This window comes from Chamaea fasciata, unplaced genomic scaffold (assembly GCF_029207755.1).
Source record: "Chamaea fasciata isolate MVZ Bird 193981 ecotype frontalis unplaced genomic scaffold, bChaFas1.0.hap1 SCAF_5, whole genome shotgun sequence".
NCBI lineage: Eukaryota > Metazoa > Chordata > Aves > Passeriformes > Sylviidae > Chamaea > Chamaea fasciata.
In genome coordinates this window covers 65,223,306-65,247,966 of record NW_027094090.1, presented here as the reverse complement: position 1 = coordinate 65,247,966, position 24,661 = coordinate 65,223,306, and the positions used below count along the sequence as shown (strand labels likewise).

General features: G+C 37.5%; 1 protein-coding gene across 12 annotated transcripts in view; it reads right to left on the bottom strand.

Moving 5' to 3' along the window:
• Positions 1–24,661, bottom strand: part of TNRC6B (trinucleotide repeat containing adaptor 6B) — a 136,672-nt gene that overhangs the window by 94,251 nt on the left and 17,760 nt on the right. For 8 of the 12 annotated variants that reach the window (XM_066184172.1, XM_066184173.1, XM_066184168.1 and 5 more), the window contains one exon: positions 5,866–5,933. The exons of the other annotated variants lie outside the window; for them this stretch is intronic. In XM_066184172.1, coding sequence (XP_066040269.1) covers positions 5,866–5,933 — 68 coding nt within the window. The remainder of the gene's footprint in view (positions 1–5,865; positions 5,934–24,661) is intronic. 12 annotated transcript variants of the gene reach the window in all.

Sequence of the window (24,661 nt, the reverse complement as noted above, 5' to 3'; positions counted from 1 at the left end):
TTTTCTCTATGACTCAGGGCCCCCTTAAACACACAGGTAGAGTTGCCTTCAAATGCAAACCTGTTGTGTCACTCACTCCACTGTATGGACTAAAAATACTTGCACAGTATGAAGGTGATGAAAATATTCCTTAATCCTTAGCTGGACCTGTTTTCATTTGGTTTTAGTCTAATGGTCTCACACCCTTAAATACCCTATCAAATCTCTAAGGATATAAAAGAAAAAAGTTAGAACTCTCCTACTCACATGCTATTATCAGAGCAAGCCTGAGTTATCACTGGGTCTAAACCATAGTCTGACACACTAACAGAACTGTAACACCCTGTGACAGAGATGTCTGGTATGGCCAACACAGACATCCTATGTCTCCCAGTGGTGATTTGTTAGGATCTCAGGCAGAGGACTTAAATGTTTGGGGACCTTTTTTTAATGGGCTACTTATTCTACACACAGAGAACATTCTTGAACGTAATTCAAGAAATAACTTGCCATTAATTTCATAGAATTTGGGTTGACAGGCAAGTTTGGGTACCTCAAATCTGAGTTGATAATGTGAATTAGGATTTGGATACTACTTTGAAAATCACAGCATGGATCTTCTGACAAAAAACGCCTGCTGAGGTCAGTACTGCCAGTAAATCAAAAAAGAGTAATGGCACTCAAGGTAAGTCTCAGTATCTTCTGTAATACTGAATGTCCTTAAAACATCAAATAAACCCCCGTTACACAAGCTTTTAGCTAACCGTTTACTTTAAATTTGGTAAGAACAATGTTTTATCCTATAGGTACAGAAGCTATGCTAGGGACCTTTGTGGAATTTCAACCATTCAAAAGAACACTGCAGTAGTTCATACACCAATCAAACCAGACAACTTCAAGATACACCACTGCAGCCTTTTTATAGTTATCAGCAACACCATGAAAGAGTAAGATTGGTTCTTCTGTACCATTATAGCAGCAATGTTTACATGTGCCCCTGATATCAGTAGGCCACTGAAAACAAAGACGGGCCTGTAAACTGGCTTCTTGATTTCACTTAGTTTTCACACAGCAAAACTAAGCCAGAGGGAAGGGGGAGCTATTCTGCTGTAAAAGTGAACACAGTGGTAAGTTTAATAAAGACTGGGCCCCATCAGACACACACATTCAAAGATGAAAGGCAATGATCATAAATTCTTACTGAATATTAGGAAATTTTCTTCACTGTGAAGGTGATTAATATTGCAGGAGACTGTCCAGAAAAGCTCTAGAATAAACCTGAGAAGCCTGATACAACTCATAAGTTAAATCTAACCTTCAAATCTGCCCCCACCCCGCCCCCCTCCTTTGAGCATGGTATTGAACAAGATGACTTTTGGAGTCTGTAATTCCTTTTTCCAGGTTAGGCCAATTTAGCTACTACTTTCTTTTAACTGTAGTGTCACACAAATCCAGGAAGACATTGAATGTTCCTGCTGAAATGTCAAAGAAAAATAAGATACTATTGCCAAATGTTAAAAAATTTTTTGACACTCAGTAGTTCCAATCTCATCCTGGCATTACTATAATTTTGGAGGATTTCATTAAAAACACTTGCCTCAGAACCTGTACATTAAACTATCAAGCCAGGGAAAAGCTTATTCAGTTGGTCTAACCAATGACACTTTCTAAATTACAGAAATGATCTTGTTTTGATACCTTTCTTACAACATGAGTCACTTCCAGAAATACAAATTGTCAAGGGAATTGAAGACTTTTCTCTCCCATTACTACAAAGCAGCAGGTGGGGAATAGCCAGTTGAGGTACTTCAAACAGCAGCAGCAGCTTGGCTTACCGTCCTACTGAGTATGAACTTGGCTCACTTTTTGTCTAAAGAGCTAGTGTCAAACAGACCTCTCTATGTGTCAGTTAGGAAGAGTAGAACATTTATCTTATAAAAAGGAGCAGTTTTTCATTACCCAGTCATTTCACTCAGATTAGGGTGCATACATTTCTGGTTGTGACAGCAGGCAAAAGTTTATTAGCACAGGCAGAGCTGCTAATTAATGCTGCTAGAGCTAAGAGCAGAACCTCAATTTAAGGACTTCAGCAGAATTCTTTTTCATGCCCCTGTCCCTGCTCATCAACAGAAGTTTGACTGTTTTGGAAAGATGTTTCTAAATCACATTTGACTCTTAATCATTGCTCCAGCAGCAACAAAGTAAAAGCCCTATTACATCTGATAAGGGCACAGTAGGCTGTTGCCATGTAAAATCTAAGTATTTTGTGGGGGAAGATAATATTTACTCCCTAAGCCTGCTAGCTCAGGTCAACCTCTTTGTAATGGATGAAAATATGAGATAATACCTTTAACAAAATGTTCACCTGTAATTAATCATAAGGACATCTTTCTCCATTGGGAGGGAGCAGGAGCATGGTCTGAGATGGCCATGATCAGGTCCAGCAGTCCAAGCAGGCTCACTTCTTCTGAAGTGCAGTTTTTAGCACAAATCACTTCACTGCTGCACAACCATGACACCTTGTGACACATGCACTGCACATTAACTGCAAGTCTTTCACAGGACTGAGATGACTGTGCCCATTCCATTTCTCACTTGTACTAAGGATTCTAAATAACTTCCTCATAATTAGCTTAAATTGAAATAACTTACATCAAGGTTGTAAATGATCAGTTGGAAGATTTTTGAAGACCTTGTATACAGCTTAACCAGGTAATTCCTTCCCATAAAGGTGATAGGTATCAGAAGACAGCAGTTCTCAGGTATCATCTACAGTTCAATTAAAAATCTTAAAATGCTGTAGTTTTAGTATGGTAACTCTGTCCAAAAGACTGTTCAGTACAGCAGAAAAAAGGTTCACAACATTGCAGCAGGGTTGTTTGTTGTTGCTGGGTTTGTTTGCATTTTTGATGTGAGTGTTTGTTTGATACTAGAAGGCAAAAATGCCCTGTTTTTATCCCTGAGTCAAGCTGGGGAAATAATCTGTTTCATGAAGTGCCAGAAATCATCCAGGGATGCTGGCTCCTTGTATAGTTTTGAAGCTATACTTTAGCAAAGGAAGTTTCACATGAAACTGGGGCTAGGTAAGAACTATTGCATCCACTGAAAGTCTCTCAGAAGCATCTTTTTATTTCTGTTCCTTCATTGTTCAGTAAAGCTTTGAGCCCACTGACATGCAGATACATACTAAGAAATTTTCAGGGCTCTCCTAGGAGGTCAACACTGGCAGATTGCTCTGGAACTCTGGTGCAAGTTCGTTCCCTTGCTGAAACCATGTCTTCTGAACACTTCCTCAGCAATCTCAGTGCAGAGCTACCCAGATCAGGCTGCCTAACAAAAGGCAAATTACAATGGCCAACTTTCCGGAAAAGTACATTAGAAGCAGTCAAAGAAAAAACATTCCATCTGCTTAGCTGTAGAGGCAGTACATTCTACAAAGTCCAACAACAGCTGGAAAGGGAAGGAAGCATCTTCAGTGGCGCAGCTATTTCTGCAGAGAACATCTGACTCAACATTCAAACTTAGATTCTACCTTCCACTAACAAGCTCCAATTTTATTTCAAACCAACTGGGAGGATAACAGTAGACATGGATACACCAAATCACAGAATCACTACAGAAGGATGGGATCTCTAAGATCATCAATCTCATCCCTTTGCTCCACACATGGTTAAATAGAGCAAGGTGAAGCAGGATTGGGGTTATGCCCAACTGAGTTTTGAGTCATGTAAAGGGCTATGAATGCAAAACTTTTCTGGGTAACCTCTTCCAAAGGCCTGACCACGTTTAACAGTAAAAAAAGATGTTTTTTTTTCCCTTGTGCTTGAGTGGAGTTTCCCGTATTTTAGTTTATGCCAATGACTTCTTGCTTCTCCACCAGGCACCAGTGTGAAGAATTTAGCTCAGTCCTTTTTAGTCTCCTCATCAGATATCTATACACATGGATAATAATATCCTCTCCCAAGTTTTCTTATCTCAGGGCTAAACAGTCACTGTTTTCTCTGCTTCTCCTTTGCCAGATGCTCCAAAGTTCCTCTCTGTGCTCTTTAAAAAACCCAGTCCAGTATGCTGATTTCCAGCTAATCCCCACTGCAACTAAGTAATAATACAAAGATGTAATTTCAGATTTTTTCTTCCTTCTCTTATGACAAGAGGTAAACTCTGTCAAGGCAGACAATTTTGTTAGTTAGCTGAAAATTTGATACTGTGGGTAGAAATGGATTCAATTGATTGATCTAAATTTAAGAGTAATACCCACAGTTGAATTTTGCTGGCATTATGCTACAAGTTGCATAAAACAACTGCCTTCAATTCTTTGTTGCATTACTAAAATTACACCTTTGGACCTCAATCAAAATATTAAGAATGATATTCCTACAGCAGAATCTGTATGACAAGGTTCCAAATGCCACCTGAACACAAATTTATTAGTTAAAAAATAAAAATACCACCAATCACTAATCTCATATTCTTTAATAACCAGAGTTTTTGAGAAGAGAGATAATGTTTTAAGCCACTTGAAAAGCTCCAGTTAAAAATCAGATCAACTATAAAGTAATTCTAGTTTTCACTTGCACTGAAAATAGGACAACTAACAAATACAAGGCTATGACAAATCCAATATAATATCTCTCATACTACTCACTAAAATAATGTATTTCACTAAACTACTAGATATATAAAGGAAACAATTCAGGAGAGCAGAAATCTAATTCCTACTTTTTATTTCTGCAGATTTTTATTCCAGAACTTTCTGAAAGTTTCTGCTTCAATAACTTTTGCATCTCTTGATACCACAGTAAGTTGCTCAGTCTGAATAGATAGAAATAACAACAATCACTTTGAGAAGTTTGGCTCATGTCCATGATGGAAAGAATGTGCATGTTCAGCACTACAACTCTGCTGACCTCAACTTGTCTACCTCAGAAATGGCTTCTCACTGTCACAGATGCAGTGCACTTACGGTTGCCAGCTTATCTAGGAGGCAAAGTAGACCTTCACCCCAAGTCACATCACAGCCTTTTTGCAAAAAGTATAGTACAGATCAACAAGAAAATTCTCATGAGGAGACATACAATTAGGCTTAGGATAAAAGGAGTTCTGTGATCTAGATTTTCCAAAGACCACCTTCTTGCTTGCTCCAAACGACAGGAAAAGAAAAAAACTAATTACGGCATCAAAATTGAATTACCATTGCATTAACTAATGAAAAGAATATGGAATACAACCATCACTGAAGTACTTCTAGGACAAGGCTCTGTCCTTCCTATCCAAGTGAAAACCCAGGGAAAAAGTCCAACCAGTACTGGATTTCAGTTTGAAATCATATGGAAAAGCCTTTTCCTAAGAGAAATCAGTCATCATCTTCTCCTCTGATCAAGCTGCTTTCCCTAAAGCACTGTCTACCAGCAGCTTGTATTGTTCATCATCAAAAGCGTGTTCTGTTTATAGTTTTTGATCTTTATTAAAATGCATTGTAAAGAAATAAGGCTCAAAGAGGATCAATCTGCCATATGCACACCAAATGGAAGGCCCTAGTTCTTCCATATTTCATGTGACTTCAGTGAAAAGCAGCTGCATAAAAACTTCATGTACAAACTCACTACATCAGTGCCAAACTTTCAGAATGATCATCCCTTTTACAACAATTTCTGATTAATATTTTGATATTGCAATGATATTGCAATATGCTTTTACATTTAAGGCAAATCAAACCTGCCTCTTTTTTTTTTTTCAGCCACCATCCAGTATTATACATACAGGGATACTTAAGGAACCAAAAGGGTGAGCACCAAACAACCAACCAAAGCTCTCAACACGTTTAAATGAGAGTGCTTCACACCATTTACTACAGTAAGGTCCTTTTTAAATAAACACATAACTCACTGTTTGTTTTCTTCACCAGGTGGTGGAGTCTTGCCATGCCCCTCCATTACAAAATCCTCATGTTCCATCTGCAAAGGCAAGCATTGCAGGTCAGAAATTGGTAGAGCAAAACGCACATCACCTTAAGTGGCCCTTTTCATATGCAACAACTCAAAACAGCCACTTTATCGCAGTGGCTGGTCCAGAACAGATCATATAGTTTCTTAGCAACATATATACATTTCCAACCCCACTGCTGTGTATCATTTCATAGCACAAATTTCAGAAAAATCTTGCAAAAGAAAAATAGTTTAATGGCTATAGCAGAATACTATCAGTTAAGGTACATGTGTTTTAAGTTCTGCTCTGTTAAGGACTTCTCTTGTCATTCTAAGTATTGATTCTACCATTTCTTTCCTACGTATAAAGTAGGAATTAAAAAAAGGTTTATCAATGTCTCTGGAAAAAATTAAAATTTTAGAAGAAACTTATTAAGCACAGAAAGAAATTGCTGCAAAAGCAGAGTACTTCTTGTGAAAAATAACTTTCCTTTGAAAAAAGACTTTCACTGCACACACAGCTTAGTTAGCAGGGTAAAAAAGAGGCCTAAGGAAACCTCAAATAGATGCTGCTCCAACAACAACATAAAGTATGCATTCCCTTTGGCTCTCTTGTTAGAAGATTCCAAGGGCAGTTAAGGAAGTTTTATGTTTAATTGTTTGCTTTTAAAATATCAGGTTTAGCATAGATTTTCAGTAATTTCTTTGGAGAGAAAGAAGAATTGCATTATATTTTCTCATTTATTAATTATGCACTCTTCATTTAATCATTTAATTCAGCCAGAAGTTCTTGCACAGGTAGCAAAACATTATTCTCTTTATCTAAAAATTCAACATATGCAATTAGTATTTTATATAAACATCCAGATACAGTTACCAATGCTCTACTTCACGTGAAGCCAGCAAACAGGTCACACTGCAATACTCAATAAGCCACACAAAAAGAACTGAATCATAATCACACATAAATCCATGCCACTACATTAAACTGGAAAGAGAAGAGAAGCACTATTCAGTCAGTTAAGATAACACAGCTTAGTCAGTCTTTGAAGGGGCAAAAACCCCCCCAAACCAAACCGAAATCCATCAGCCCAATTCCCTTTGGGCCCTTGCCCTCCCTCCTAAAGAGTCAAGTTTATTCATTTGTACATTAATACTTTTGTCAGGTCAAAAATACTTTCAAAACTCCAAAATCTGCATATTGACATCTAACAAGGATGCATGAAATAATGTTATTTGACTGCCCAGGCACAGCCCTAAGCAAAACCATGAATGAACCGACTAAGTTGTGAACTGTAAGGTGTTAATGACGTACATAAGACAGTCAATTAAATACGTGTAAATTCACACTTGTAAACATGTACCACCATATCTCCCAGCCCAATGAGTGTTTTCATGTAAAAGCAATTTTTGAAAACAAGAAAATTTCTATTTACAGTTATTTAATAACTTGGACTTTCATCCATATATTCCCACCATATCAGACACACCACACAAATCTATTTGTACTTCAATCCATACCTGATTCACAAGAGCTCTAACAGCTGGACGCAAACCTGTCTAGCTAAAAAGAAAGACATCCATTCCACTTAGTTTTGTTGTAGAAAATGCTGAAACACCAAGTGTGTCAATGTGTAAAATAGCTACAGATTTGTGGCCACACTGCAAAACAGCACGGTTCTGTAAGTGAGTAAATGTTTAAGAAATACTCTTATACAGGAGGTATTTTTTTACCTGTTGCCGGTATGAGACAAGTACAATTCACAGGAATGGTAAACAAGGGAACAGTTTGTGGCCAGAACTGGGAAGATGAAATGCAACCTTTGGGAGTAAAGAAGCACTACATATAGCATATATAGCGCTAAATTAACAAGATTCCCATATAAAACAGAAATTCAATGTAATGAAGATGTAGAAAAGGAGGTATCCAAAAAAAAAAAGAAAAGTGTAAAAGGCAATGGTTTTAAGCCCAACAAAAATGTAGGAATGTGAAATTACTTTATTAGATGATAATCAAGAAATGTGAGAACTTGTAAAGCACCACCAGAACAAGGCAATCACTGAAGTACTGCTGTGATAAAACTGTTGCTTTATTTTAAATTTTATATGAAAAACACTAGTGACATCCCAGTTCCAGCATGCTTATCTATCAGAGTTTCATTTCAAGGAGAAGCAGGCAAATAATGACAAATAACAAAGGACTTGAGGTAAGAACAAGATTGTTGGTCCAGGCACAATCTCTTTCAAAACAGCTGGAGAACCCCAACTGGTTTAAGAAATGTTAAATCAGTTTGCTGTACTTCAGAGAGTACACAGATGTATTCGAAATTACTAAAATCTGCATTATAAAAACTCTGTAGAAGATATGGTACAATGGCACAGACACTCACAAGAAGTTCACTGAAAAAATTAATCACTGAGTGAGGAAGTATTCAGGAAGATGGAAACTATTCAATATACAAAATAAAAATTAATTAGTAGGTTTTCATTGAGAAATAAAGCAAATAATAAAATGCAAACACAAAACACTTGCACCTGAGAGGCCCTGGCAACAATACAGGCTGATAACTGGCTAGGGAGCAGTTCCGTGGAAAAGCTCTTGGCATAAAGCAAGCTGACTGTGAGCCAGCAGTGTGCCTTGTCAGGAAAGGTCACCAGCATCCCCGGCTTTATTAAAAAAAGCCATGCGAGTAGATGAAGGAACTGATTGCCACCTCTACTCAGAGCTTATTATTCCAGACATGGTCTAACGCACCTCATTTTGAGCCCCCACAATACAAGAAGTACACCCAGAATGTGGACACAGAAGCCACCAAGACGCTCAAGGAGCCAGACCACTTGTCCTGTGAGTAAAGGCAGAGGGAGCTGGGCCGATTCAGCCTGGAGAAGGGAGAGCTTTGGGAAGACCTTAACAGCAAGTGTCTATACCTGCAAGGAGGTCAGCAGGCAGTCAGGCTCACCTATGCTGTGACAGGACAGGAAGCAGTGAGACTATGTTCAAACTCAAGAAATCCAGAATGGATACAAGGTACCTTATTTTCACCATGAGGACAGTCAAGGAATGGAACAGATAGCCTAGAGTGGCTTTGCAAGTCTCATTGCTTCAAGTTTTCATGGACTGACTAGGTAAAATCTCTCACAACCTGGTCTGACCTCATAGGTGACCCTGCTTTGAGCAGGAGGTCACACTAAAGACCTTGGAAGGTCCCTTTGAACCTAAACTTTGCAGCAATCCTATGAACACAAGAACAGATTCAGTTTAATACATAGATAACATACATGACAAAAATCACTACTGAATTCCCAACCCACCAAGAACCTGTACTTCAATTTGGTAAAAGTCTAAGCAAAATCTCTTAGAAAGTTGTGTAATCAAAAAAAAAAAAACCCAAAATAAAACAACCACCAAGAAAAGATAATTATGCTGAAGAAAGAAATACTGAAAAGTCTGCAGTAGATCTATGGTATGCCCTCTTTTAGAATAGTGTCTATGAGAAGAGACAATGAAGACTCAAACCCCCTCCACAACAATCCAAAAACATGAGAGCTCAGAGTAAACAATAGTGTAGGCAGAGGGGAGATTTCACATACATAAAATCCAACATTTGGCCTGCAAGTGTCCCTCAGCGCAAGACAACACAGCACTGAGGCATACACCAAAAAAAAGCAGTGTGACAGTATTGGAAGAAACATCACCCTTTTGCTATTACAATATAAATAAAGCCCAACTCACTCAAAAGAACACCTGTAAGAGGATACACAGAGAAAATGTACTACTAAGCAGACAAAAAACTAGTTCTTGAACAAACAAATTGCAACACTGAATTTCACAAGTCTTTGCAGGTTTTATGGTTTATGTACCTGTAGGTACAAAGATTTACCTGTGTATTAGAGGATTAGAAATAATAGCAGTATAAGCTTTTCTGTTTCTGGCAATGACATTACTTTTACAAAGTAAAAGGAGAAGTTATATATAAGATCATTCAACAGGCCTGATTTTGCTGCCAGTGCAGCAATTTCTGCCTTCCTCTTTTTGCAAAACCTTGACTCTAACTTTCTTTTGTTTGCCTCCATATGTTGAACAATTTGATAATCACTGATCTCTATTTTTCACTTAGAATTCTGCAGGTTTTAAAAATTTTGCTGGAGAGTGATACATAGCTTATTTAATGGTCTAAAACTTCTAGAATAAGCTCATAAAGTAATATCCAATTCCATCTTTCTGCAACATTTACAAGTCACTTTATTGAGTAGTTCATCTTAATTCAAACAGATATATCTGACAAAGAGCCTTCTGAAAACAATTAATGAGCAAGTAAAATTCCAAAAGCATTGCTTACATATTCATAAAGTTTGCTCTTAGGCTCAGCTATCTATTAATTAATTTTAAGATTTAAAAAGTACTTTAAAATTAAAATGTTTAGGTCTTATTTTCCCAATGACAGTAATGACGTCATACTGCAGACAGAATGAGAATGTAGTATTTTAAGTTTTTGATTAAGTGACTATCCAAGTATGAACTGAAGAGAGGAACAGCACAAAAAAGCCACAGTTATCTGAAAACACTCTTTTTGCCCACCACCCACAGTTCTTATACAATTCCTATGCACATGTCTTCCCCACAAGTCTTGCAGTTTCCTTTCATTCTGTCATCACCCTATCCTGTTCAGCACTCTTTGAGTCACTTTTTAAAGAAAACTGGAGCCCAGAGTCCTGCTAAGTTCCAGCCATCTACAACCTACAGCAGCCTCACCAGATTGGGCTCACTGCAGCATTCAGAAAAGACTCTACGTTCTATGCCTTGAGTCTCTCTTGACTCACAGCATACATATGAAATGCAGTTGTCCTCAATATGCAGAATAAGAATGGAAGGTGGAGCTAAGACAGAGCTCTTGGATCTGTTGTATTGCTCTCAAGGAAAGGAGAAAAGGTGGAATGGCATAGAATCTGAAACACTTCAGCTTCTGGTAAGAGAACTGCAGAGGGAGCCATCGATTGATTCCAAGAGCAGAAATCAAAGGAAGTGCACTCCACACCTGTTTCTCCTGGCAAGAAATGGAGAAAGCTTCAAGATTCTGGAAGCTGGAAGCAGGGACCAGAAATAGACCCTGAAACAGCAGGGGAGGAATTCAATAGAAAAGCTGTTTTGGTTTTTTTTTAAAGGAACTGCCCGTTGTTGAACTCCTTATTTTATTATTTCAAAGCCTTTTTCTCTAAAAATCCAGGCACCTTAAATATCCAAATTTCAACACAAATTAATGTATTGAGTTTTCTAAATAATAAAAGACAATCTGTTTTATTTAAGAAAATCTATTCAGTATTAGACACTCAATACTTAACTTTTAGAAAATAAAATTTATCATGAGCTTCAACGTAATAAACCATTACATTTTTTGTCCAGAAACGCAACACCTGTTACTAAAGTTTCATACTACTCTTTCTAAAAATACTTTCAATGAGACCCCAATGGATTTTATTAATGAGTAAACCTTATCTCCTTGTCAAAGTCAGCAACATTCTTCAGAGTCAGAAAGCTTCAGGGGCAAAAGCCACATCTTTCCTGAACCCTGATGTTAGAAAGCACATTTTCCTAACAAGATTCAACTCTTGGCATTAACTATCCTAGCCCACCAAAGATGAACTGAGCTTAAGAGAAACCAAGCATTTTGTCAGGAAAAATTATAGATATTTGTGAGAAATCCTTTACTTATTATGAAAAGCTATTCATTTTAAACAGTCTTTTTGTCTTCACCAGTACAAAGAAATGTACTAATGAAGCATCATCAGAGAGCTGATATCACCACCTTTTCCTACTCATTCCATAGTTCCTTTTCAAAGCTGTTTATTTTCCTATTTAAAAACCAAAACAAGCAACCTCCCCAAACAAACAAAACAACAACAAAAAAAAACTCCAACAAATCCCCAAACCAATCAAACAAAACAACAATTAAAAAACCCCAAAAAACCGAAAAACCAAAAGGATTTCAGCTGGCCAGGAGATGAAGACTCTAAATATTTCACTGACTAGCATCTCAGACAACACCAAAGCCTTACCTGGCTCATGGCCAGACACTCTGGTGGGGATCAGCCAAGGCAAAATGCGGCTTCTGCAGGTTGTGGCCATCTATTTCCCATGCTTTAGGTGAAGTGATAGTTTTCACACAGGCCCAGATTAAGACTGATAAATCTGATCTTTTGTTGAAACTACTGCTTTAACACCAAGATCTTTCCCAATCACGAGCAGCATCTAAATCAGCACTAATGTAAACAGGCCATCAGCACTTATTTTGTCTCACTAATAGTTGTTTTAAGGAGAGTTGCACAACCCAGTCCTCGAAATCCAAGCAATTAGCCAGTCACTAGTCAGTACTGCTAACTGGTGGAAGCTGTGTTATAAAAAAACGAAATCTCAGAGACCATTTGAGGTCTGACAGAAATGTAACCGCTACTACGAATGAAAGGAAAGCTGAGTCACCTCTCTACCTGGATTCATTATAAACACTTTGGACAAACTGCTTTGGGGAAAATTTTACTCACTAGGAACAGATTAATTAAATTTTTAATTTAGCTTCTTTTAATAAAAATGCAATTTAGCTGCTAACACTTTAATAATTTTTTAGGAATAAATTAGTGTTGAGCTAGCATTTCAAAATATGAAAAGAATAGCACAAATTGTTTGGCAAAATTAGTCTCAAAATATACTTCTTAGATTAAATCTTAATTTCAGTATACAAATGAAAGCATTAAAAAACCCCTTAGAATCTGTGATTTAAACTTAAAAGAAAAAAAAAACAGATAAAACAGCTCCTAAAATGAGAAAGCACGAAGTATTTTTCTGAATCACACAGAAGAAAGTCTCAAAGACAAGGTATGCACGAAATATTGGCTGAATTTTTGGTCTCTTTCATGACTTTGTTGTACTGTGCAGCATTGTGTTGTAACTAAATTTTTGCTTGAACCTATTTCTACCTCTTTTTTTTTTCTCAATTTTGCCAAAGCATAGTCTTGATATATAAAAATCACCATCAAAATATGTGAACCATATCCTAGCCTACTCAGTATTTTCTTGAAGCTTTCCAGCAGCATCGAGATGGAACATTTCAATGTTATTACCATCACACGGTCCTGACTGGTTTTCTGTTAGTTACAGGAGAAGTGAAAAGTTACTAACATAATCCCCCTGCTAAATCACGCTTCACATTCAGTCCTCTCTGCTAATCATTTTGAATGCTAACACACTTAGACCACAGTAATTACCTTCAAAAGTTACTAATCTGTTACTGGTGTTTGTTATATGCAGTTTAATGGTCCTTTTAACACCTGGCTCACTGAAACCTTACATTACTAGAAGAAATGCCAACATGCTAACACACACCATCATTAAAACGTGCATCATCCGTATAGAACAGCAGGACAGATTTGACAGTGGGAACTCATTTAATGATTAACCTATGGAACTCAGAATATGTAATTTATGCTACATCTAAACAAGCACAAAAGCTGCAGCAGTGGTTAAAGACCAGAAGTTTTGCTATTAATTTCAGCTGTCACAAATCAGTCAGTAAGTAGTTGCAGAAATAACCTATGGTTCACTTTCTATGTAATATTTAAAATGTTTGTTAGCTAATACTCTGTGAAATACCCAGCAGCTTAGCATGAATTCCCTACAAAGCTTAAACAATTTTATAACCATTATGAAAACAACAACTGCACTTTGGAAATGCTAAAAAGGTTGGGATCCCAGCCACATTTCATACTGTACAAATACGAAGTTTACTTATTTTTTTTTTATTTTTTATTTTTTAATGTATTACTAAGCTGTATAGTACTGAAAATACAATTGTGTGTGTGCATTTATACATATATAACAATTAACATAAATCTTGCTCTGAAAGCAGTTTAAAGCACCTAGTTGCTTGCAGCAAGATATAGTTTTACCTTACGTCAACCACCAAAGATGTTAAAGTCACTCAAGTCATGGTATGACAGCATATCCAGAAATATCATCTGAAAACTTCAACTCCGAAGCTGCCAAGGCAGCTTTGAATAATAATTCAACCATCTCAGACACAAAAAATGAATAACGCGTTCTGAATTCAAGCAAAAGTGCTTTCTTTTTCCTGTTCCACTGTTGATGATCCATTTTATAGTGTGTTCCATCCATACACTTCATCCATTTTGTAGTATGTTCTGCATGTATATAGTATGGATGGATTCTAGGAAAATATGAATTTAGTAAGAAAAAAAAATTCCCCTATTTTATTTAATTAACCTTTTATATTATTCTTCAGCTAAAGAGCAGGAACATTTCACAAGCCATGAATTCTTGCTAACTTTGGCTACTTTTACACTTTCGTAACAAAATTCTTACACTTTCCATTTAGGGGACACATCTGACCCTAAAGCCCTTGAACAGTTCACCTCCACCAGTACTTTCAAAAGCCACTTGTACACAACCCAGTGCCTCTAAACTCATTTTACAGTCAATTTATTAGCCACAAATACTGTTTGCAGCTGTTTGCTAGGAATGACTGAAAGTGACATAAACCAGGCACATGTAAATTGGTGCTAAAGTTATTCTGCCTTAAGACCAGACAGGCAAGCAATAAAAAGAACTTTCTTTTCTGTGTTCACAGAAATTTGTTGTGTGGATTCTAAAAGCATAGAAACTGCCAGTGGCCCAGAAAGTTCCTCAATAGCAGGAAGCTGAGAACAAATCTGTTATATATATATATATATATATATATATATATATATATATATATATATATATATATATATATATATATATATGCCCAGCCTTAGGTCTGTATTAGGCATCCACTTTTAACCACTGTCAAAAGGGAGAAGGAATACAGGCTATCCACACCCACAGTACACAGATGCTTTCCAGTTTCTCCAGTTACCAGAATGCAAATCCAAACTCATTTTAGTCACAGGGGAGCCAATAACACTGCTGCTTGCTTGTAAAATTTTACAAGTTTATAAAGATTATTAAAAAGATTAGCTATCTGACAGACCACCAAACCATTAAAACAGCCACTTATCTCTGGAGCAGAGCCTGGGCTTTTCTACAACTTGCCCTCAAAAAGCCCCAACAAACCTTTAGATGCCATGGGAATAAGTTATTTCGCTAGGAATTACACGTGAAAATTGTATCTGTTGAAACCAACCAATATGATTTCAAAGTACCTCTAAATATTTTTTTAACCTAATTCCACACTACTGCATCTGTAGACAACTACTACATTCTCTCCTCTTATGATACACCCTCCTCTTGCCTACTGCTCAAATGCTTCAGTGACTTCAAACAAGTGCCAGGAAACACTGACATGTTTTTAATGTTGCTTTTACCCTTCAGGGGAACTGATATCACACAATAGATGTTTGCAGAGTTCCAGTGTCCTTAGCTGTCTGGTCACCCTCTTATGCACTGGAATGATGAAGACCATCATACTATTTTTTACTACTACCATCACATGAATAACAAGCCACACTCTTCTCATCAAACCTCACATGCACTTCTTCCCCTCCCAATGAATGAAAAAAAAAAAAACTTTGAGAAAGTGAAAAAAAATCATACCCATCTAGTTCACAAAACGAAAAGGGAATAGTCTTTGCAGGGTAACGCAAATTTACAAAGTGTTGGAAATGCACGAAGGCAGCAAGACCAATGAATTTTACACCTTTCAATAACTCAGCCAAACTAACATTCTACAAATGATTTCTAAAGTAAATCTAAGATTTTTTAAAGTAGGGTAGATAAATTTGCCCGTGGCTTAAATTTCTCCCCAAACACCTATCTCCCTCGAGTCTGTCATAAGACAAGAAAATTGAAAACACTCAACAATACTTCCACATCTGTAAGACTTCATATAAAGTGACCAATTATAAAGAACTCTGTCACAATTCACATGGATTACGACCACTGTCAACAATTCTGTAAAGCCAATACCAAAAGGAGAGAGATCAAAAGGCAATATTCTGAAAAGCCAGAAACCCCTCAAATTGTGCACCAATAGTGTACCTGTGTGAGAAGACACTTGGTAAGCAAAGCCACAAATTAATTTCCCTGACTGTCCTTCACATCATAGTGGGACTATACCACATAAGCTCTCACATGCAGACCACTATTTTCAATCTTTAAGCAAATATCTACTTTTTTGTCTGCTTTGCAAAGCATTATAAACTGCTGTAATCAACTGAAGAAGAGATACTATTGGTTGAGAAAAAACTAGTAAGAAAATACTTATGAAAAAGAAAGAACCTTTAAAAGAATGGGAAAGATGAGGTTTTAAAACTGAATTTTTTTTTTAAGACTGAAGGGTTTATTCCTTTAGAAATGAGACACACATCTATTCACTACAGTGACATGCCATGCCAGTACACTTCCTCCACATGAACTGTACGTAAGAAAAGACTGGATCAAAGAACATATGGTGAGTTCTTACAGATCTCAGTCACCTTGGCATATGATGGTATTTTCCAAGAGAAAGAAAATCCATCATTGTGTTAACCTTCTCTTTTGTGATTCAAAAGCAGTTCAGTGTATTTTGAGATTAGAAAAAAGAGTTATCTTTCAGTTCAGCATCTATATTTTAGCAGTCTTCACTATGGATCAAATGAGCAATCCATCTTGCCTCTGCAGAAAACAGTACACCCAACCGGCAGAATCCTGAACTTAATTCTGATTTTCTTTTAGAATGTCCTAACAACAAGGCTATCAACAGCATTCCTTTACAACAGTTCAAGTAATACTATCTAATTCCATGTTCTTTTTTGCAAAGTCCTCAATTTTACCTTATTTATAACTGCTTTTTTATAGTGAACCCTGATAACATACTGTACTGGTTTTGGCTGGGATGAGATACATTCCTAGATAGTAGCTGGTAGAAGACTGTGTTTTGGATTTGTGCTGGAAGCAGGGCTGATAACACAGGGATATTTTGGTTACTGCTGAGCAGGACTCACACAGCATCAAGGCGTCTTTCTGTTTCTTACACCACCCCACCAGCAAGCAGGCTAGGGGTGTACAAGAAGCCAGGAGGGGACACAGCCAGGACAGCTGACCCCAACTGTCCAAGGAATACTCCACATGACATGGCATCATGCTTAGCATGAAAACAGGGAATGAGGGTGTGTGTAGATGTCGGCCAATAATAACATTGCTGAGACTGGGTGGGCATCAACTGTTTGGCAGCAAGCAATTCTTTGCCTTTTGCACCCTTTGTTCTTTCACAGGTTTTATTTTCCTCTCCTCTTTGTTGTTGATTTTCTTTTTCTCACAAATTATTTCACCATCTTTCACTTTCATCTCAATCCACCTATTTTCTGACTTTTACCCTTGCAATTCTACCCCTCCACCTCACTGCAGGGGCAGAAGTGGTTGAGCAGCAATGTGGTGCTCAGGTGCCAGCTAGGGTTAGACCCCATACCATAATATACCCATACCCCATACCATATACGATGGTTAGACCCCAGCTCTTTGTTACAATGCGTTGAAATTTTGCATTTTTGTTATAAACTCACAAGCAGGTTTGCTTGGGTTTTCTTCCCAAGTTTCTTCTGTAGAAAGGTCCAAGCGCAGTCTTTTGTAGGAAAGTATTTTAGGTTCCTTTTCTGGCCCCAGCGTTGACATTCCAGAGAGAAACTAACCCAAAATTTCTGCTCCCCTTGATGGACTATGTTAATTTATACTTAAAACAAGAGGACTATGTCATAACACTTTTACAAGCTTTTATAACATGTAAATAAAAGGAATTTAAAGTAAATTAATTCTTTACAGACAGGTTAATGGATATTTTTCTTCAATACATGATATGCAAATATTTTGGGTTTGAAATTACTTTCTGCTGCGGGTTAGGTTTGTTCCTTCTTTCTCTAAAGGATTTTTTCCCCATAAGTTACCAAGGAGACCAAGTGTTGGATACTTGAGAGTACTTAACCGAAACAAAGAGGTGGACAAAGGTGGAAGGGGGAGATAATGCAGGTAAAAGACAGAGCTTGAGGCAGCTGCGGGCTTTTCTTTGGGCTTTTCTTTTTCCGCGTTTGGGGAGAGAGGGAACGGCTGTTGCTGGCTGGAAGAGTTTCACTGTGGCCAAAGGGATCCAGTCCTGGGAAATCTACTATCACAGGTTCGGTCTGAATCCCGAGTTTTCTCTGCCACCCGCGGGAGCTGGGCCGGCCCTGCCTCGCCTTCGGCTTCGTCGGCGCTGCTCCTCTTGCTACAGTGTGACCCTGCACCACCTGCTCTGCCAGGACATCCTGCCCCTGCCTGCCGGGACACCCTGCCATCCCAGCTACCAGCCCAGAACTTTTCCACTGTTTCAGCTTGGTGCTCTGAGGATCCTGCAGGGGCACCGAAACCACACTGCCCTGGGTTTTGTGAAACAAAGCCCTCAAGGCTCTTAGTACTGTTTTCTTTTGTTATTAATGCTTTAGTTGTTTGGGGGTTTTTTGTGTTTGTTTGCTTTGTAATACATACTAGTAAAGAACTGCTATTCCTATTTCCCAAATCTTTGCCTAAGAGCCTCTGATTGTAAATTTATAATTGAAAAAAAAAACAAACCGGGGGGGGGGGGGGGGGTTTGGGGTTTACACTCTCCATTCCAAAAAAAACTCCAGCTTTTTTTATCTGGCAGATACCTGTCTTCCCAAACCAAGACACTCTCCTAAGGAGCTGTAGCATTTCCAGGTTAACAAAATGAAGCTAGCAGAGCATGGAGATGACATCTGTCTCTGTTGTGAAAAATTCTTTGTCCTCCTGGTTCTTAAGTTGTTACATTTTGGAAGAAGCATAAACATAACATGCCTTGTAAACCACAATGCCTCTCTACTTTTCAAAAACTATACAAGACACTTCATACAAAGACTCCAGGAACTTAGTATAGTTGTAAGTCAGCTTTACAAAGACTAGCTGCTCCTACAACTCATGTTCCAGAAAAATAATGGAAATATACCCTGTATATCAGGGCACAGAAATCCTGGAAGCTCGACAAGTAACTCACCAGTGAACATTAAAAATGAAATAACTAAATAAAAAAATCCCCAAAGCCCACTGTCCTGGATCCAGTGGAGAAACAACAGCCACGTGAGTAAACTGAAACCTACTCAGAACTGTCAGGTACTCACAAGAAAGTACACTGAGGTTGAAAGCCCACCTCTTGTAGTAAGGCAAAATTTTCCAAGAGTGCAGGGGTCCACACTGCAGGGAACCATCATCTGAAAGCACCATGTACCAGGCCAGTACTAGACTGGAAAACATATCTTTTATAATTACAGACACATATAATTTTATAATTGCAGACTGTTCATTTTATTACTTTATAGGCCTGAATGTTTTAAATTATTTAGTGTTATCTGAAGAGAAACCCAGTTCTGTATCACTAAGTAGGATTTTAAGCCCCAGAGATACAGGCAATAAGGTTTTGGATGCTAGAAGTTTAATTACTTAACTAAAGCGGGGTTTTTTTTTTCATTATATTAATTCTAAATCCCACAAAATGAAAGCATGAGCCAAACTTTTGCACTACTGTCATCATTATGCAACTTCCACATCAGGAACTGAGCATACCTTACCCACAAATGCAGTTAGTGGAACAAGCCTGCTTCTAGGAAAGAGAACGCCTAACAACACTTGCTTGCGAATTTTAAGATTCTGTTTATAAATACAAAACTACCTAACTTAACATCGGCTTATGTTCCTTTATTCTCAACATGTGTGAAGTAAAAGCAAGTGTTTAGATACTTGAATCACGTACTTTTTAACCTTTTTATCATCTCTGTGTGAATGCTTCAGGATAAAAAAAACCAAACACCACAACAAAACATAGCCAGCACCAACAGAGTTCTGAAGAGAGATTTAAATAGAAGGCAAGTGCTAGCTCACAATTAGACACCAAGAGGCAAGAAAAATAAGAATCAACCAGGTTGAGAAGGCAATATTCAATAATGTAAGGGAAAGATTCACACTGATGGATATTAACAGTGTAGCAACTTGAAATAAAATAAGGATTAACAGGTGGCCTCAAGACAGCTTGTGAGTGGCACTGGACAGTGAGACTGAAAAACAGGACAAGCCTCAGCATCTGTGTCATTGGTTTTGAAAGAGACAAAGTATGAAAAAGTAGCCTAATTCCTGGTCTACCGATTCAGTTCAATAATTATTTCTATAAATACTAATGAAAACTTAGAATAAAATTACGTTTATTTAACAGTATATAATACAGAATCTTTCCCCTTTTCCTGTTCTTATTAGGAATTCAGTGTTATTAGACATCCTGTGAAGTCACATTTTTATCAAAATTTTGTGTATCTAGATTTTTAGTATACAAAATATTATAATGGCAGAACTATCAATTTTTTCTTCTTCCCTTTCTACAACACTGAAACAAAACCATGATTCATAAATACCTTTCTATAAATTATTTTGACTTTAGTAAAAGTCCCTCACTCCCTCTGAATTCATAGGCTTTTACTTTGGGACATGAAGGGAACAACTAGGAGTAGAGCCGGAAATTCTACAGGTAACATGAGCATTTTTATTGCATTTTTTTGATAAAGAAGTCTTCTGCATAAGCTCAAAACTCTTGCCAACATTGAAAGAAATCTGAAAGTACTTCAAATCAGGCATAGAATTTTAGCTTCCTCCTACAATTTTATTATTTAGCTTCCTGCAGCAATATTTTACAGCAAAGGAACATGTGAGAAACCAAATTTAACTATTGTCTGTGCAGTAATCCTTAACTGATGGATCAAAACAGTTGAAATCAATCACAAACAAGAAGCTCAGTGCTTGTTGATATTGTCAGGGTACTACGGTTGCTAATGGAAAAAGCCTAGTAATTGTTAGTAGCTAATTAACTACCATGAAATATAATTAAAAATTAACATCATAATCCAAATAATAGTAAAGGATGTAGGGTTCCAAGCAGAAACACTGGTTTTCTTTTTCTCCTGGTGTGATAGAGAGGTAGCAGATTTCACTTTGATATCAGGCAACTAGAATGACCCAGTGCTTCCTGGCTCCCACTAGCAGCTCCAGCAAACGTGACTGGGGAGAACACCATGAGGGTCTTGCTTAGATTCCCAGTACTGAAGAGATCAGTCCTACAAAATTCCCTCGATTGTATCCCGCTGGTGAGCCTTTGCCACCTCGTAGTGGTATTCAAAGGTTGGACGCAATGATTTTGGAGGTCTCTTCCAACTTCAATGACTCTATCATTCCATTTTTTTTTCTTTTTTTTTTTTTTAAAGGAAGAAAAAGAGACCCTGAAAAGCAAGAAACCAGATAGCCCACTCCAAACTATTCTAAAAAATGAAAGGATACTTTATTGTACGATACTCATTAGAAAATCGTTCGGATAAAACAGACTGGATATTATTATCAAATAAGACTTCCAAAGCTGCCAAAACAAAATTAATTTTTAAAACCCATATGCTTATTTGAAAAAACTGACTTCTGTAGGGGTTGCTTCCCCTCTGTATAGGACTAGCATTAGGTAATTATCGGAATAAAGAGCATGCTGTTTGACAGGTGCTGTTGTTATTGTGTTTCCAATTGCAGCTCAGTTTCAATTGTCTGTTCTATAACCTCCCCCTATTTTTATTGTTATAATACATTTTATCCCTAATGGATTGTTCCTTTCCCTCTGTATTGTTGGTTTTGCCCTGGTTGTCCATCTTCCCCAGACCTGCCCTTCCCTCCTCCTACAGAACTGTCAATCCTTCCCTAACCCTGCCCCTTCTTCCAGACTGCTCCCTATCAATCCCCCAATCTTCAATGCCCTAGTGGTCAGTTGAGATTGTTCCCTCCCCTTGTGTTATTTCACTGTTCCATGTATTGTACTCTCAGCCTTATGTTCCTCCCCCATGTAACCCTTATTGGTTGGAAATTGTATCCTCTCCCAAGACCTCCCCCGCTTATAAGTCTCTATGAACCCAGGTTTTGTTTCTTCTCTCCCTGAATTTCCTGACTCTCCTGGAAAACACACAGAAGACATCGTCTCTGTTCCTTGTCCCTGCCCTTGACGCATTCCTCCTGTGCCATAGAGCACAGGATTACATAGCTTTCTGGGGCCACTCTTGGCGACAGTGCCAGGAGCTGGCTGGGCTGAAGAACTCCACCATTGTGTCAAGGTGCCAGCTGTCTTTACCATGTTGATGCCAGTTTAAAGAAAGTGTATGCAAAATTGAGAATATGAACACAACTCAACAAACACAGTATTTTAAAAAATTAAATAATTAATTCAATAAAAATGTATACATTAAAAACAGTGGTAGAAATAAACACTAAAATGAGAACTGAGTCCATCAGTAACCTTCCTTGAGCTTAATTTCCAATGAATTGCCCCTGAGTTTGCCACTCATTTCAGGAGTGGCAAAGGCAAGCCCGATAGCTGACTTTACAACTGTCTCACCAGGTTGTTAGGAGCCAAGCAAGAACATAATTCTTCATGATATCTGACTGCAGGGCTTAAATTTTCTGATCATACGTTACATCATGTTAATCAGTTTGAAGGCCCTAAATATTTAAAGAGACTTGCTTAGTTCTACATAAGGCATAATATTATGTTTTCTTTTTCAAAACCAAAGGAAATCTCCTTTTATCTTCAAGTCTTGACCAGGATGTCTCAAAATACTACACAGTCCAGGATGCCAGATAATCTGAGACACTTACAGAACCAAACCAGTTCACAAGCATACAGCATGACAAATCATTTGTTTTCCACTCTATGATAGAATCTTCATGTAAAATTTTTTTAGGTTATTTTGAGGCTGGCACCACAAAAAAATTAATTCTTGCGGTACCCAAATATTTATATCCTGATATTCATGGTAAGTCCATGAAAGATGATTTTGGTCTCATCTCTTTCAGAATACTTCATTCAAGTATACCTCATGTCTCCTGCCTGAAAAAGCTGGGAGTGAGTGGGGAGGGATGGGGAAATAACCTGAAAAAAGGAGAAAAACTGAATTACATTACTGAATATCTAAAAAAGGTATTTCATAGAAAAATGTATCTTTATGAAAATGGGTCACTAGATCATGTAAACATTTGTAAATCAAGGGGATCATTTTAATGATACTAGACAGCATAGTGAAATATATTTTGTCTATATTTTTCTAGGACAAACCTTCAACTGTTATAAATACAAAACTCTTCTTAGTCAAGGAAAGAGAGGATAATCATTTACAGATTGAACAAACACTGAAAAACAGACTTCATTGAATAGTCCTGTACATCAACAGAATGGGGAGAAGGACTAGATGTAGTCACGACTTTTTTTCTTAATATATACTGATCCTATAAATCCTTTAATTAGTCCATTACTAATAACACTAAATACCAGATGCACAATTCCCCACATTCTGATCTCCCACATTCTCTAAATGACAATTGTTTCAAAGCAGTACTTCATACACATTTAGGTATTCAGAGTCAGTATAAAGAATCTGGTTTTATATTTAAGCTTGTTCAATTTTTGCAGCAGAGATACAATCTTCACCATTATATCCAGAATTAAGCATGCAAAGAAAAGCATAGCCTTCATTGCAGGAAAAGACAGTTACTTCAATTTACTTCCTGCCACACAAGCAAAAGAAAACGAAAGCAGTGTATCCATAAATATGTGCACAGGTACCTGTTTGTATACACATGGATGTGTGTTCACACACACACAAAGATCCTCTCTGTGTGGTGAAAAGAAAGCACCAATAACTATGCTAAAATCAGTAATTATTGCACCATGAGGTCTCATCTCTCATGTCTGTTCCCCACTGATACATGTAACCACATTTTTGTCAAAAGATGCATTCAATAGCCTGGATTGCTGCAAGTACATCCACTAATATGTTCTCATTTTTCAGCACCTAATCTAGAGCCAACCTTCCTTCAAAGCTATTTAAAATTAACACAACTCCTCAAGTATATGCAGCACAATTGCCAAGTCCTTCCTCTAATAATTACTTACTTCCTAACTTGGTATTTACAGCTAAAAAATGTTTTTTCTTAGATCCTAAAAGAATGGAAACATCTCTCCAAAGGTCTACCTAGGAAACTAATTTAGTCTTCTAGTTTTTAATTTCTCAGTCCGTCTCTTGCACAAAGCTACAGGCAAGCTAACAATAATTCAGATTTTTGTGAAATGTGGGGAGTATGTTTTAATTTTAAACACAGATCAGTTGCAATGTTTACACTAACTCATTAAGTAGTATTTATTAGCCTATCTGTATTTATAAGCCTACAGAAGAGTATGACAATGACTATGTCATTATGAAAACCAAAGTAATTTGTGCCTTAACATTTGCATCTTCAGGAAGTAGGCAAAAAGCAGGACACAGTACTGTATTCAACAGAACACTTCACATGCTCCTGTCCCAACAGGGTATGCTGAGAATCAGAAGTGCCTTTAAAAGCAACACACAATCCAGTTTCACAACATAGCACGTACTGGCAAGTACAAGAAAACAAGAAGCAGCACACCTTCAATATAGGTCACTCAGTAATCCACAGACACCAACACCTGCACCTAAGGGCCCACATGTCCAATTCCTTAAGTTAGTTCAGAGGATGGGCGGGGTAGGACAGAAAGCCCACCCAGTTTTCACAAATGAAATACAATCACAGTTAGTATCTTTTTAGAAGTTTTCTCTTTCCTTCCTGGAGGTGCCTGAAAACACATGTTCCAATCCTTAGTGGGTGGCAAAATCCCCTGTCTTTTCTAAAGGTTTTTCAAAGCTTAATTTTCTAAGTATCT